At 47.3% G+C, this 13,874-nt stretch overlaps 1 protein-coding gene across 2 annotated transcripts; it reads right to left on the bottom strand.

The window, feature by feature from the left end:
- Positions 1 to 866: 866 nt before the first annotated feature.
- Positions 867 to 12,963, bottom strand: LOC114785600 (complement C3-like). Of its 2 annotated transcripts, XM_028971984.1 has the most exons (41): positions 12,884 to 12,963; positions 12,598 to 12,793; positions 12,347 to 12,509; positions 12,112 to 12,182; positions 11,946 to 12,034; positions 11,569 to 11,651; positions 11,296 to 11,383; positions 10,522 to 10,627; positions 10,293 to 10,413; positions 10,061 to 10,176; positions 9,765 to 9,911; positions 9,283 to 9,486; positions 8,617 to 8,808; positions 8,385 to 8,540; positions 8,163 to 8,292; positions 8,008 to 8,079; positions 7,731 to 7,925; positions 7,420 to 7,540; positions 6,920 to 7,008; positions 6,670 to 6,809; positions 6,378 to 6,590; positions 6,232 to 6,292; positions 6,062 to 6,148; positions 5,766 to 5,972; positions 4,715 to 4,790; positions 4,387 to 4,531; positions 4,247 to 4,312; positions 4,016 to 4,166; positions 3,536 to 3,699; positions 3,297 to 3,449; positions 3,140 to 3,202; positions 2,963 to 3,053; positions 2,828 to 2,876; positions 2,601 to 2,691; positions 2,433 to 2,522; positions 2,150 to 2,252; positions 1,976 to 2,065; positions 1,518 to 1,598; positions 1,370 to 1,453; positions 1,167 to 1,302; positions 867 to 1,085 (listed from the first exon to the last, which is right to left on the bottom strand). In XM_028971984.1, exons 1-41 carry the CDS (start codon positions 12,958 to 12,960, stop codon positions 953 to 955), a joined length of 4,890 nt encoding a protein of 1,629 aa, XP_028827817.1. In that variant the 5' UTR covers positions 12,961 to 12,963; the 3' UTR covers positions 867 to 952. The 2 variants fall into 2 exon arrangements, 1 of the variants encoding a protein (XP_028827817.1); XR_003749081.1 differs by lacking the exons at positions 867 to 1,085; positions 1,167 to 1,302; positions 1,370 to 1,453; ... (1 more) ...; positions 1,976 to 2,065; positions 2,150 to 2,252 and having other exon boundaries at positions 2,510 to 2,522; positions 2,601 to 2,726; positions 12,884 to 12,960.
- Between the last annotated feature and the right edge of the window lie 911 nt (positions 12,964 to 13,874).

Genomic DNA, 13,874 nt, shown 5'->3' with positions numbered 1-13,874 from the left:
CTTCTGGCCGTAGAATGGTTTGGGGTGCTCTGTGCTTGTGCGTCTTTTCCTTTTAGGCTGTCAGCTGGGCGGAGACTTGGATTATGGTTCCGCCCACCAATTCCCTCGTCAACTGGCAGCCAATCAACGCACAAGACAGGAGTACTTAAGGACCATTCCAACCACCAGTCGAGGCTCATTGTTGTGGAGCAGGAGGAGTTTTGGATTGTTGTAAAGTTGCAGATAAGCCTTTGTTGTGTGTTAGGTGTGGTGATCGGTGTGGTTAGTTGTGGCCTTGTTGTGTATTTGTAGAGTCTCTCCTTTCACGGCGTGTTGTCCTCCTGTGGATTGTTGTGTAGTTGTTGTGTATGGCACGTTAGGTTTGGTTGGTTGTTCACCACTGTATTCCCACCGCACACATTCCCCTCGTTTGTTGTCATGTTTTCCCGACCCCTAGACGGGGACGTGACTATAATAGAGTTTTAATTTCAGGTGGTGCCTTGGGAAACTATGTATATTGCGATTTCTAGTATTTTACAGGCATTTACTGCCCTGATATCTGATGGGGAAAAAAAAATTTTTGTAGGATCTTTAAATTTGTGGCTCCATGTCTTCCACTTTGTGGGAAAACAACTGTTGGACGATGTGCAAAAAGACACATCTTACTGTTAAAGCGCTGAGAAGCTGCGAACGGAGGTGTGCTGCAAAAGTATTCCGGTCACGAATGATCAATTATGTGTAGATGCATTACTACTGTGTTATAGTGTAAATTCATGTGGAGAAAAGATCAGCAATTTGCATTTTTTTTATTTTAAATGCTGTCCGCGGCACATTTGGCACAGGTATGCAGACAGTCATCAATATCTAATGACAGTAGATAGCTCCTAATATCCCACGAGCAACACGTATTACACTTGCTGCATTCATTTATTTGTTAAAACTCAGAAAAAAACGGATTTAAAGACAGGAACGTTTAGCAGCCGTAAGCCAGTTCTTGCTCCAGGTAGGCGATGCCTTTATACCGGACCCTGAAGGCATCTGTGCGGCCCTCCTCTTCAGTGGGCCAGTACTCGATCCAGGTGTCAAAGCCCACCAAGTACTCGTACCTGCAGAAGGCGAGAGGAGAGCGTTTCCGTTAGAAACGGCCAGCTCTCGGATCACATCGCGTTGGGGCGCGTGAACCCCACCTTCCTGCGACCCGGCTGATGTCTGCTGACTGGCCCATCACCAGGTACGACTTTCCTTGCTTCATCTCCAGCGCGTCCCGGCACTGCGGGTAGGATATGAAGGCGCGCAGCTGGTCCACAACATCTTCATCGGCGTCTGAAACCACCAAAAAGTTGAATGCTTTTCACCGTAATGTGAACGGGACTTCTCGGGAGACACTCACCCCATCTCAGACTACTGTTAATCCTCATGTAGTATACGTCCCTCACGGCGTTTAGATGAATTCTCTCCACTGTAGCTTTGTAAACTGCGGACAAACGCAGGGGGTCATGCATCCAAAGACCCGGGGAAGTAAAGAAAGAGATTTTTACCGTAATCCCGGCCTCGCTCGCAGGCTATCCGCACGCGCTGACTGTCCCCGATCTTCTCCTTCTTCTGCAAACTGCAGTTTTCTGGTGGAGGGACGAGAGCACGGGAACATTCTCTTGAGGGATATGAGGGTGGTAGTAGCCTAGCGGGTAACACACTCGCCTATGAACCAGAAGACCCAGGTTCAAACCCCACTTACTACCACTGTGTCCCTGAGCAAGACACTTAACCCTGAGTGTCTCCAGGGGGGACTGTCCCTGTAACTACTGATTATAAGTCACTCCGGATAAGGGCGTATGGTAAATGCTGTAAAATGTAAATGTTCTCTTTCTTTGGCATGAAATAAAGTACCATTCTGCCCCGAAATTAGGGATATTTCTATGAAGGCTCCACCTAGTGTTACATCCTGGTATGACAGTGAAGATCAAGAACGCTTCAGCAGTTCTGGAAGAGCGTTCACCTTCAGCACATTCACAAACGCCTCCGTCACAGATCTTTCTCAGGGCGCCATCCATCTTGTGTGGGTGGTAGAACTTCACACAACGTTTCTCTGGAAAGAGAGGGAACAGTGACCTGTGAGGGACTGCACTGCGCCCGCCTCCGCCGGGTACGGCGCGCGAATCAGCACGCCCACCTGAATAATATTCGTAAACGGTGACACCAACAGGCTGAAGCACGCCGACCAACAGAATCTTATGCATCCTGAAGACTAATCGGTCTGGCCTCTGGTGGGACACCTGAGATAAAAGTGCAGAGCAGATAAACGCTGAGAGACAGAAAACGTGGCGTCCATTTGAGTTCCTTAGGAATGTTCGGGTCTTTGGACCAATAACAGGAAGTTGAGAAGAAGAAACCGAGAAGAAGGCAGACGGGACCCTCTCACCCACCCACTTGGTCCAGTGGAACTATTCAGATACCTTGTTCAGGTAGATGATGAGGGAGCCTCTGTCCGACAGCTGCTTGTCCATCTCAAACTTCTGGATGTATCTGTCCTTTCCGGTGGTCAGCTGTGGAAAGGAAGGCAGGTGGCTTGGACGGTTTCATTTTTTAGGGAGGATTCAGGAGATGAATCTGGCCTTTCTCACAGCCGCAAGGTCGGTCTCATCCACAACAAATCCCGTCAGCAGGCTGATGTCCAGGATTGACATGGTGGCATCTCGACTCTTGGACAGGTACCTGCAGGAGTTCATGGCGGTATTCACCTTCAGAACCTTCATATTTTAACACACACAGGCCAGAATCACATTCTTCTTCACTGGTGCGAAGCTACATTACTGCTAATTTTCCCATGCTTCCATTTCCATCCACTTACATGACGTCTATGATGAGTCTGTATGTTTCCAAGGCTGGTCCGTACGAAACTTGAAGAAACCAAAAAAAAAACTATTCACAAAGCTGTGGAACAAACTAATGTAGAAAAGTCACTTTCATCATCCTGGCGTCAAACCTCTGTGGTCCTTCTCCATGGACACTTCAAGGGCAAAGTCTGAGCAGTCTGAGTCTTTCTCCTTGGGCATTGCATAGTACATGGTGAGCACCTAAGTGTTCCAGAGAAAAGTATTCGCTCTCTGCAGGTGTGTAGAAGGATTTGGGTGAAGGATCCATGGAACTTACTGGAACTTACCGACAGTGACCCCTGACCTCTTCCTTTAGCAGTCACAACAATGCGATCATTAGCATGACGCATCTGTGCACGAAGAAAAAACACGGAATCTGTAGGTTACGGTTCCCCAGATTCTTTGATATGGCGTATCGTCTGAAAATGTTTCCATGTTTCTCACCCTCTCTGACTTAGGCACCAGCTGGTTGTCCTTGTTGAAGAGCCACTTGATGTCCCGGCCCGGTTCACTGACGGTCACCTCCATGTTCAGATCCTGCAGCCCCGTCGCATGCATCTGATACTCGGCCAACGCCTGGAACACTATTAGGGTGCTCTGTAGGGGGAAAGGGGGCACCAAGGACGCTTCCTCACTTTCACGCCATTCGTCCAAACCGTCGCTCATATTCGGAGGCTGCTCACCTCACTCGACCCGAAGGCTCCGCTGGACGACCGCTGAGCGTTTAGCCAGCTGACCAGAGGTCCAGCCGCCTCAAGGTCCTTCACCTTCACTAGTGCAAGCAGAGCATAGGCAGTGGCCTCCAGAGTGAAGTAGGGGTTGGTTTTCACAGGCCAGTGGCTGTGATCTGTATTTGAAGGCACAATGTCAGACCAACATTATTCTCACTTATTCATTTGTGCACTTTTCAACTCTTATTTCAGCTAGTTTTGCACACCCCTGTACAGATTTGGATTTATTCCATATTTATTTTGCTTACCACTACCTTGATTGTGGCATTTTGCACTGAGGGGTTGCGGGCTGGACCACAATCTCCTTGTACTAATGTAACAAGCACGAATGTGCAATGACAATAAAGACCTTTGTTGCAGTATTGGTGCCAAGCATTGGCTTAAAGTCAGACAAGAGATGAAAAAAACATATAAATATTAAAAGTGACACACCTGCAGAAGCACATCTTAGAAGGACGTCCTTATTGAGCCTTCCAGCGTTGGCCAGGGCATAGGAGACCATGGAGATCTGATAGGGGTCTCTCATTGAGGACACTCTGCCCTCCAGATGCACGATGACTCTGCTGATGGTGTCGGCAAGTCCCTGAGGGTTAGATGGCGACAGCGGTTGGAGGTCACGCCCAGTGCCACTGCCAGGCGTCGCGAGGACGGCGTTGCACTCACGGCGACGTGGCGGCAGAGCCCGCTCCCCTCTTGCATGGCTATCAGGACGTACGCCGGAAGAGAGTGCTGCGGGAGACAACGGTTTGGGTCAAGGTTGGGGCCGCAGACGTGCGGATTCGGCGCGCGCCCACGCCACCTACCAGCATGTCCCCGTGGTACACAGGGGCTGCGTCTCGGAAGACGCCGTTGCGGACGAGCCAGGCTTGGGCGCTGCAGACCACGTTTGGGTCGATGTAGACGTAGTTGCTGGCAATGGCGAACACCTTGGCAGCTTTGGCAGTCAGCCTTCAGAAGAGGAAAGAAGCGGCTTTTATTTCTTCCACATTTATATTTTCTCTACGCTAGTCTTGTCACACACACGCTGTAAAAAGTTTTTCCCAACTTTATTCTTTTTTTTTTAAGTACGCAAATTATTGTTTCATTATATGTTTCTTTGCATTTAAGGTAGAAAGAGGGAGCGAGACTGACCACGTGCCCCGCGTTGAACGTCCAAAAGACCCAAAGGAACCATCCGCTTTTCGAAAGGAAAGCTGCCGGTTGTAACCTGGAACCGTAACAGTTCGATAAAAATTCGGTGCGAACACACGTCCAGTCATTCGTCCGAACAGAGACACGACTACTGGTAATACGAGTGCGCGCATGTTCTATTCCTGCGACCCGTCGTTCTGATTTACATTCACAGCATTTATCAGACGGCCTTATCCAGAACGATTTACAATCACTTACAAACAGGGACATGTCCCCCTTGGAACAACTTAGGGTTAAGTGTCTTGCTCAGGGACACGATGGTAGTAAGTGGGATTTGAACCTGGGTCTCCTGGTTCATAGGCGAGTGTGTTACCCACTAGGCCACTGCCACCCCTCTGATAGTGAAAACGTTTCACGCTCCAGAAAATGAAATATCATCGGATTGTGTGTGGAATTTCGGTACATGTCCCGTCCGGGGAGCTGCAACAAAGAAAGCCGAGTGAGTTGAATGAACCAAGTTTAATTCACCGTGCACGGGGGTCCCTTTATCAGCCGATGTTCAGCTTTTGCGTCAACAAGGTCAGACATAAGACACTCAGTTGTCTTCTGATTGTTTCATGACCAAAGGTGGTGGTCAAATAGAAAATGAGAAGTTTAGGCCCGTACATTTTCCCCTCCACACAGGCGTTAGATAAATAGTAACATCCATCCGAAAATCCCTAACCCCCTGAAGCAGAACACGGTTACAGTTTTTATAAGGGGCAGTGGTGGCCTAGCGGTTAAGGTGCCACTGAGGTGCCACCGAGCAAAGCACCGTCCCCACACACTGCTCCCCGGGCGCCTGTCACGGCCGCCCACTGCTCACTCAGGGTGATGGGTTAAATGCAGAGGACAAATTTCACTGTGTGCACCGTGTGCTGTGCTGCTGTGTATCACAAGTGACAATCACTTCACTTTCTTCTTGTTTAATACAAATGATTAAATTATGAACGAGCTGAACGGACAAAATAATTGAATCGTTGCCTTGATTTCGTGCATCTGCTACACCCACCCTTGATGACGTGGCCGAGGGCTCTGGCTCTTGCTTGTGACCCACCGACACTGTCCCACTGTCCAGTCCTGTCCAGGTAGTGAGTGGCGATGACCGGGAAGATCATGCTGTTCATGTTCTGCTCGGCGCAGCCGCCCGGCTCTACGATGAGGGAGGACAGCGTGTCCCCGCGGAGGGCTTTTTCCACGGTCAAGCTCATCTCGTTACCTCAGCGAGAAAAGTGGCGTGGGGACCAAAATGGGACCAAGAAACGAAGTTGCAGGTTTAAAAAAAAAAAAAAAAACCCTAGAACTTACCTAGAACTGTAACGTATGTGCTCATCGGCGTGTCCGGGGCACGATCTTCCAGCTCTACCCCCATGACCTCCTCCCTCTGAACTCCACCTGCTCAGGGGTTAAAGGTCACTGTCATCATGACACATTTAATCCGACCGAATCTCATCCGACGAGCAACTGGTGGCGCTGACCGTGCTTGGATGGGTCCAGCACCAGCTTCTTCACGTCCACCCTGGCAGGCACGCCCTCAGCCTTCATGCAGAGAGAGAGCGTGAGGCGCGTTGACCGCCGCAGGTACATTTCAGGTGACATCGTTTTGGCGGAACCGCAGACTTACGACCACGCGGAGTGTCTTCTTCACTCCGTCCGTCTGACTTGAGCGACGGACGGCAGCCTTGACCTCAACGGACAGCCTCCCCAGAGCCAGCGGCACGATGACGAAGGGCACTGCCCGCGACGACATGGCGTCCATGTCTACCGTGACGCGGTACCGGCCCCTCCTCGTGGCCAAGCTGCACACGTTGTCGCTCTCGGCCAGCTCCACGCCCACCTGGCGGGTGAGCATGCAGGGTCAATACGACGTGCGGAAGGTTCCGGAGCCACAAGCATCGTGCGTGGATCTCGTTGACCTTAATGGCAAAGTCGTTGTAGTTGTGGAGGAGGGCTTTAACTTCGATCTGCTCGTTTCGCACGGCAGAATAAGGTAACTTCAGGTCAACGAAGAAGTACTTCATGACAACAATGTCCAAGGGGTCGGCCACACAAATGCCTGAACGAAAGGAGAAAAGACACATAAAAGCATATTGCAATATCTCCTATATATTATTGTTATTCTTATTCTTATTCTTATTCTGAGGCTAATATGAGGTCGATTTTTACCGCTAGTTGTTGAGAGGCTGATGGCAGTTATTTTCCAGGTGGTGATGGAGTCTTGTAAGAAGCTTCTCTTGGTTATGGATGTTGTGTCGCTGAGTGTTGCACAGAGTAAAGAAAGACTGAAACGTGCGCTTGTTCCGTGGACATTTAGAACATTTATGGCATTTACCAGACGCCCTTATCCAGAGCGACTTACAATCAGTAGTTACAGGGACAGTCCCCCCCCTGGAGCAATTTAAGATTAAGTGTCTTGCTCAGGGACACAATGGTAGTAAGCGGGATTTGAACCCGGGTCTTCTGGTTCACAGGCGAGTGTGTTACCCACTAGGCCACTACCACCACACCCCATTTAGAAGGAACATTTTTAGACATTTTCGTTTTCAGATGAAAAGTGCCTCTTTAATTTTTTTTAGAGGAACATGCTGAGAAGGGATTTCAAGAACATTTAAATCAGATGTCAAGGCTCAAGTGAATGTATCTGAAATCCAACTTTGTCTACACACCAGTTTCTGTTGTGGGAAGGACATACAGGAAGAACCTCGTCCACCCACAGCCAGCTTTCTGGGAACTCTGTGCGTGACACAATGTCTTCAGAGCTCACGAAATCGTCGTCTTTTTCCTCGCCTGAACACATGAAAAAGACAAAAAGCAGCACTGCAAATCAGGACGCGTATCTTCCAGATCCAAACAAAAAAAAAAAAAAGGGCGGGGCTCATTTACACACGGCAAGACAAAGAATGACGCAGCTAAGCAGCACTAACGTACAAATTGTCACTCCCATCTTGTAATCTCCTTAAACATAAGATGTTCTCACTGCGTGAATGGATGAGTTCCACCACCCTGGTCTCCTTCTTCTTGGCGGCCAGTTCTTTGCAGCAGTGCAGGAAGGCGCTGACGCAGTCTGGGCCGTCCACGATGTACTCCGCACGGCGGTCGCAGGTGTAGGCCTGAGGAACGTCCTTCATCCCATCCACGCAGCACTGCCTCAGGTCGTCTGCGAACCTGCTCGCTGTGGACGAGCAGAAGCATGCTGTCCACTGGGGTCTCGCTACGCTCACCAGGGGACAGTTTGGGGAGCATTTCTCGCTTACCAAGTGCTCTGTGGACCTCCTGAATTGTGATGTCGCGTTTACGCCGTTTTGTTGGAGATGGACAGGAATGAACTGAATGAATGAATAAATCAGACTTGATTTGTGGGAAAATTAGACCAGAAACATTGATTTGAAAGATCTCGAGGAAGCGTTACCCCTCCTGGTATCAGTGCCTCCTGCAGTGCTGGATGCAAACACCAGCCCGGCGTCGTAGAAAACGGCCATACTGTCCTTCCCGCTGCCCGCTGTACAGCCAGGGTCCAGGCTCTCCACCACGTCCCAGATCTGCAGGTGGAACACAAATGCGGGTGGAACTCCAGACCAGCATCGGCTAGGCGTCAGTGGAGACATTCGTCCACCTCGGGCATGGCTCTCACCTTGGTCTGTGTTAGTCTGTGCTTATTGTTCAGGACATACACTCCCTTGTCCACAGCAACCAGTCCCACTTTCGCCCCTGGCTCCCCAGTGATGGACATGGTGATGGGTGTCCCTGGATTGTACATAGGCCTCGGACTGTCAAGCGCTAACCTGAGCTAGGAGAGGACAGGAACATAAATCCAGATGACTAATGATGGAACAAAAAGGGCTTTTCTGTGAGAGTGAGCCTACCGTCCCCAAACAAGTGTCCTTCACATCAACCCAAACCGAGTCAGAAACCACCTCAGAGGAGCCCACATGGTAATAGGCTATAATTCGGAATGAGGGGACCATGTCCTTAGTCACGGGTAACGACAGTGTCACCAGGGACTGACCTTCTCTCTTGAACCTCTCAGCACGAACAATCAGACCTCTATTCATGACCTACAAGTTTGGCAAGAAAAATACTGTTATTCTTTTTTTATATTATTTTATATTATTTGTATATGGTGTTTTTAAGTATATGGTGTTTTTAAAAATTGTATATTGTGTTTTTTTTTTAATTGTATTTATACCTTGTATTCAATGTTACTGTTACTGTTTTTGTATTTAATGTTACTTGAATGGGTCAGAGAGTAACGTCATTTCAATTCTCTGCATGTCCTGTACATGTGGCAGAATTGACAATAAAGCTGACTTGACTTGACTTGACTAAGTGAAAATGAAGTGAAAGTGAATTGATTGTCATTGTGAGACACTGCAGCACAGCACATGGTGACACAACCAAAATGTCCTCTGCTTTTAACCAGCAGTGCAGTGGGCAGCCATAACCGGTGGGCCACCACTGCCTATTAGCATAGTTAGCGAATGGACCATAATTAGCATAAAAAGTACTACAATGATACAATAACAACGAACCAAATAAGTGAAATCTTGTCTGCGGACTCCTGGACTGTCGCCCAGGTTGAGGTTGACCTTCAAATGGTCACCAATGGTCAACTCCGCGGCATTCACACCAATGTGCAGATAGTTCCTGGAGCCTCTTGAAGGTCGGTAGGCATTCGCCGTCATTGTTTGTCGTCCTTGTCTGGCCTCAGACAGACGCGGGTCTCTAGTCATCACCTGTGATCAAACGCAAGTGAAAAACGTGACGCTGAACCCATCAACCAGAATCCATGGAGAAATTACATTTACGGCATTTATCAGACGCCCTTATCCAGAGCGACTTACAATCAGTTGTTTCAGGGGACAGTCTCCCTGGAACAACTTAGGGTTAAGTGTCTTGCTCAGGGACACAATGGTAGTAAGCGGGATTTGAACCCGGGTCTTCTGGTTCAAAGGCGAGTGTGTTACCCACTAGGCTATTACCACCCACATTAGCATGGAACAGAAGAACTTACGGTTACGCGTAGAGTGGAGATCCCCGCTGGAGTGTTTATAGTGACTCTGGCCAGTCCGCTTTCCTCCGTCCTCCCCCTCACTGACCCTGGGCTGATCTCCACAATGATGTCTTTGGCGGGAGAGTTGTCTGGGTTCACGACTAACACCTAGCATGCCCATATGATAAATAATATACAATATTCACCCACTGAACGTTCCGTAACTCCGTCACTCAGTAACGAGGTTTTAACGCAGTAACTCCCTGGTGTAAAAGAATTAAGCTCAAGCAACACATGCACTAAAAGACCAGAAATACCAAGACATCGAAGGGCATCCCTGGTTTGAAGTACTTGGGCGTCCTCTTGAAACGTATGGTGTACGGCGACGTGACAATCGCTATGCCCCTCTTCACTGCCTCGACCATTTCGCTGCCTAGACACGGGGCGACACGAAAAAACGCTTCACGCGCATCGCCATCTACATGACAACTCGGCATCTGCGGGAACGCGTGCAATGAACGAGGCAAATTGTAGATCTCAGGATGTCACCTGTTTCCGTGGACACCGTGACTGAGACGTACAGAGACGAGTCAACCAGGTCGGTTATGCTCGGGAAAACCTGGGTGATGTGTGATCTCTTCAGAGTCACCTTGCCTTTACCATCCATGACCTGCAGGAGAGAAAAAAAAAACCCTACAATATTACACCTGTATGGTCTGCCTGCCTGGTGTGTGTGTGTGTGTGTGTGTGTTTAGGTTCTGTTAATGAGTGTCATCACCTCTACTCTCTGCAATGACCCCGGGAGGCTCCTCTTATCTCGGTCATTAGTCATCACGCCGAACACGACAAATGCAACTCCGGTCACTTCCTTCCCATACAAATACCTTCAGAAGAAGTCCAATATTCTTACCAAGGGAATGTGTGTAGGCATGGATGCCATTAAATTATCAGCTGATGTAACGATTATCCGCTACCATAGTATTTCATCATATTAATATATTTTCAGGCAAGTTTAATGTATTAAAAAAGGTTTAATGTAGTCTGGACTAAGAACTTTTGCGCAACACAGTGGAAGGTATGCATACAGTACATAACAAGGGGTAAAAAAAACATGGAGGTGGAAGTTTCGACATTGAATTAAAGCATTTTCTATTGGCAAAAGGATGCGAATAAAATTAATAAATTATATATATATATATATATATATATATATATATATATATATATATATATATATATATATATATATATATATATATATATATATATTTTTTTTTTTTTTTTTAAACAAACAGTCCATAATGTATTATATCAGCCTTCTGAAATGCATTTTAAAAACTGAAATCAAACACATCAACACGATGGTCAACACATCAACACACAAATCAACAAATCATTTTAAGGTCATTTCTTGTCCTAGTAAATGTTACATATATATTAAAACTTAATATGTTTGCATGTTCATAATCGGGCAGGTTAGGACACTGAAGACTGGTGTGCATTTGGAACTATGAGTTTTTCTATTCATACACAACTGATAAATACAACTTACTTCGCTTCGATATTCACTGTCAGCTCAGAATCGTCCACGTAGAAGAACGGTTGTGTGGGCCTGAGAGTAATCTCAAAACTTGGCAAGACTAAATGAGTGAAGCAGAATATGTATTTAACAGAATATGTTAAATATTGCACAAAAAAAGGTGAATACATTTATTCCACACATGCTGAGTCATTGATTTAAACGTAATATATTTGTATATAATAAATAATAATAATACTTTGGCGATGTTCAGATATAGCACGTGGTAGGCATTGGTGTCCTCACCATATTCTTTCACTTCAAATTCAGACGTGAAGTTGACATGTGAAGCAGTGGTGAACCATGTCATGATCTTCCATACACCAAAGCTTCAGAAATAGAAAAAAAAAACTTCTCTTCAAATTATAGAGCCTGTTTCAAATGTATTTTATGTTTTATATGTCTTGTCACTACGTTGAACCTACATGTAATTCATATCAGATATTATTTCAGCAATTTTATTATATAATGACACACCGTTAAGGCAGCTTTGCAAGGAACCAAAAATGCACACTGAAGACATGGATGTTGTATTTAAATACGTAAATATAAAAAAAAATGACATTCTGCAATATTAATAAAAAATTCCACAGGCTACATGGTCATGTGGGCCAGAAACCAACCTGACAAGGTCCGGCAACTTGAAGGAGCCGGATTTATATCCGTCACCGGGACCCAGCCTGTCTGCCTGGATCACGACGCCGTCGGGGCTCTAGGCACGAGAAATGGGGGTTTATTTCACGAGCCCCCCTAACGCGACCCGTGACGTGAACACACCCACACACCCACCATGATTTGGACCGACACTGCGTTCTCTTCTGGCTGCAGGTCAGGGGTCAAAGTGAATACTCTGTAGCGCACTAGAAATGAGACGTTAATAAAAAAAAAAAAAACACTTTTAAAGTGCCCCATGCGGTTTATCCTGTCATGCAAATACAGTTTTTTACTTTATTTTCAACATCCCCGAAGAAAAGGCACGAAAGGGGGTGAAATATAAAGAGTCGGCACATATAGGTTGGCTGACCGGCGGAGGACGGAGTGTAGATGGGTTTGTCAGTCTGCACAAACACATATCCGGACTGGAAGTTGACCAGGACCACTTTTTCCAGCAGGCGACCTGGAAACTGCGCTTGCAGGTAAACCAACGTGTCCCTCCTCGTCCCCTCCGCAAAGCTCTCGTAAGGGATCTTAGGAGGTAAAAATGCGAAATGCTGACCCAAACCGAACGACATGCACGGCACAGATGACCGGGTCAGGTGCCACAGGAGCTCGAACCTTGACGTCCAGCAGCGCCTGGTGATGGTTGGCCTCGCTCAGGCTCACGGTCTCGGTGAGAAGGTCCCTCTTCTTGTCGGGGTGGCTCTTCACCGTGACCTGGACGTCAAATGCAGCCCCCGCGTGGTCCTGCGCCTCCACGAACACTCGCTCCCGGCCGCCCACCTTCAGGAGGCTTGGGGCTGACATGACGTAGCTGAGGTGGCGGAGATGCAGGGAGAAGAGCATTATATCTGTGTTTGTGTGTGTGTGTGTGTGTGTGTGTGTGTGTGTGCTGTATACTTACAGAGGTTCGCATAACGACAGAGCAGGGAGAAGAGACAGAAGCAGAGACGCGCTCGGCCACACCAGGTCCACGCACATCCTGCCGATCTGGCGGTTCCTCATCCGCCAGACTTTTATAAGACTTCACCCTCGAGGCGTCAGAGGTGGCCCTCCTTTAACCTTCACGATATACACGATGACTTCTACCTAAAGACCAATTAAACCCACAGATCTCAACATTCCAGCAAAAAATAAAGTTGCACTATGAACAAACCTCCCAACTGCCTTCAGTTCATAAAAATACATTTTTTTGCAGTTCCTGCATTTACTTAATGCAGAACAATGCAAGTAAAGCCACCTCAAAAAAGGTTCATGGCAACGTTCACCGAAAGACCCTGGCAGTCATCATGAAAAATCCATCATGATGAAGCCCTCACTGCTCATACATTTATATTGACGCCTTCATCCAAAGCACCTGGCTTTTGTATGGATTTGTAGAAAACTATCGACAATAAGCAGACAAGGAAAATAATTTTTTTATTGAATATGAAAGATGAACATCCATTTACCTGCTTAATTTTTGTTCATGCACAGACGCATTTCGTATAAATTTGTCGGGAACTATATACAATGGACTAGCTATGCAACATATAGAGGTTTCAGAACAGAAGCTGGGCCTTTCCTGTGTGGTGGGGGCGGGAAGACAAACTTTCGTAACATACAAGATGATAAAGTAGAATCTTACTTGCGAAATGTTACGCCTTCATTATTACAGCCGTACGCGGTGTAAAAAAGTCGCGCATCTTCGCTCCACCATCAGAGAGGCGTGATTGAGTGAGCTTGGAGCCACGTCCACACATGGACGAGTGCTGAGGAGCCGGTTTGGACTGATAACCCAATTTGGGCTGCACGTGCGTGGGCTTTGCTTACTCTGAAAGCCACCATGGTACAACCCTAACCTAACTCCTAAAGTAAGGTTGCTCCTTACTCCTAAACCTTACTCATTTATAGCA

This window comes from Denticeps clupeoides, chromosome 3 (genome assembly GCF_900700375.1).
Source record: "Denticeps clupeoides chromosome 3, fDenClu1.1, whole genome shotgun sequence".
NCBI classification, from domain to species: Eukaryota; Metazoa; Chordata; class Actinopteri; order Clupeiformes; family Denticipitidae; genus Denticeps; species Denticeps clupeoides.
Note: the sequence above shows the minus strand (reverse complement) of the source record. Positions and strands in the feature narration are given on the sequence as shown.

Excerpts from the sequence above, each read along its gene's own strand:
- LOC114785600 (XM_028971984.1), bottom strand. The coding sequence starts at position 12,960 with ATGTGCGTGGACCTGGTGTGGCCGAGCGCGTCTCTGCTTCTGTCTCTT. Across the intron at positions 12,510-12,597 it reads AGGCGCTGCTGGACGTCAAG|ATCCCTTACGAGAGCTTTGC; the intron begins GTTCGAGCTCCT and ends TTACCTCCTAAG. Across the intron at positions 2,253-2,432 it reads TCATCATCTACCTGAACAAG|GTGTCCCACCAGAGGCCAGA; the intron begins GTATCTGAATAG and ends CTTTTATCTCAG.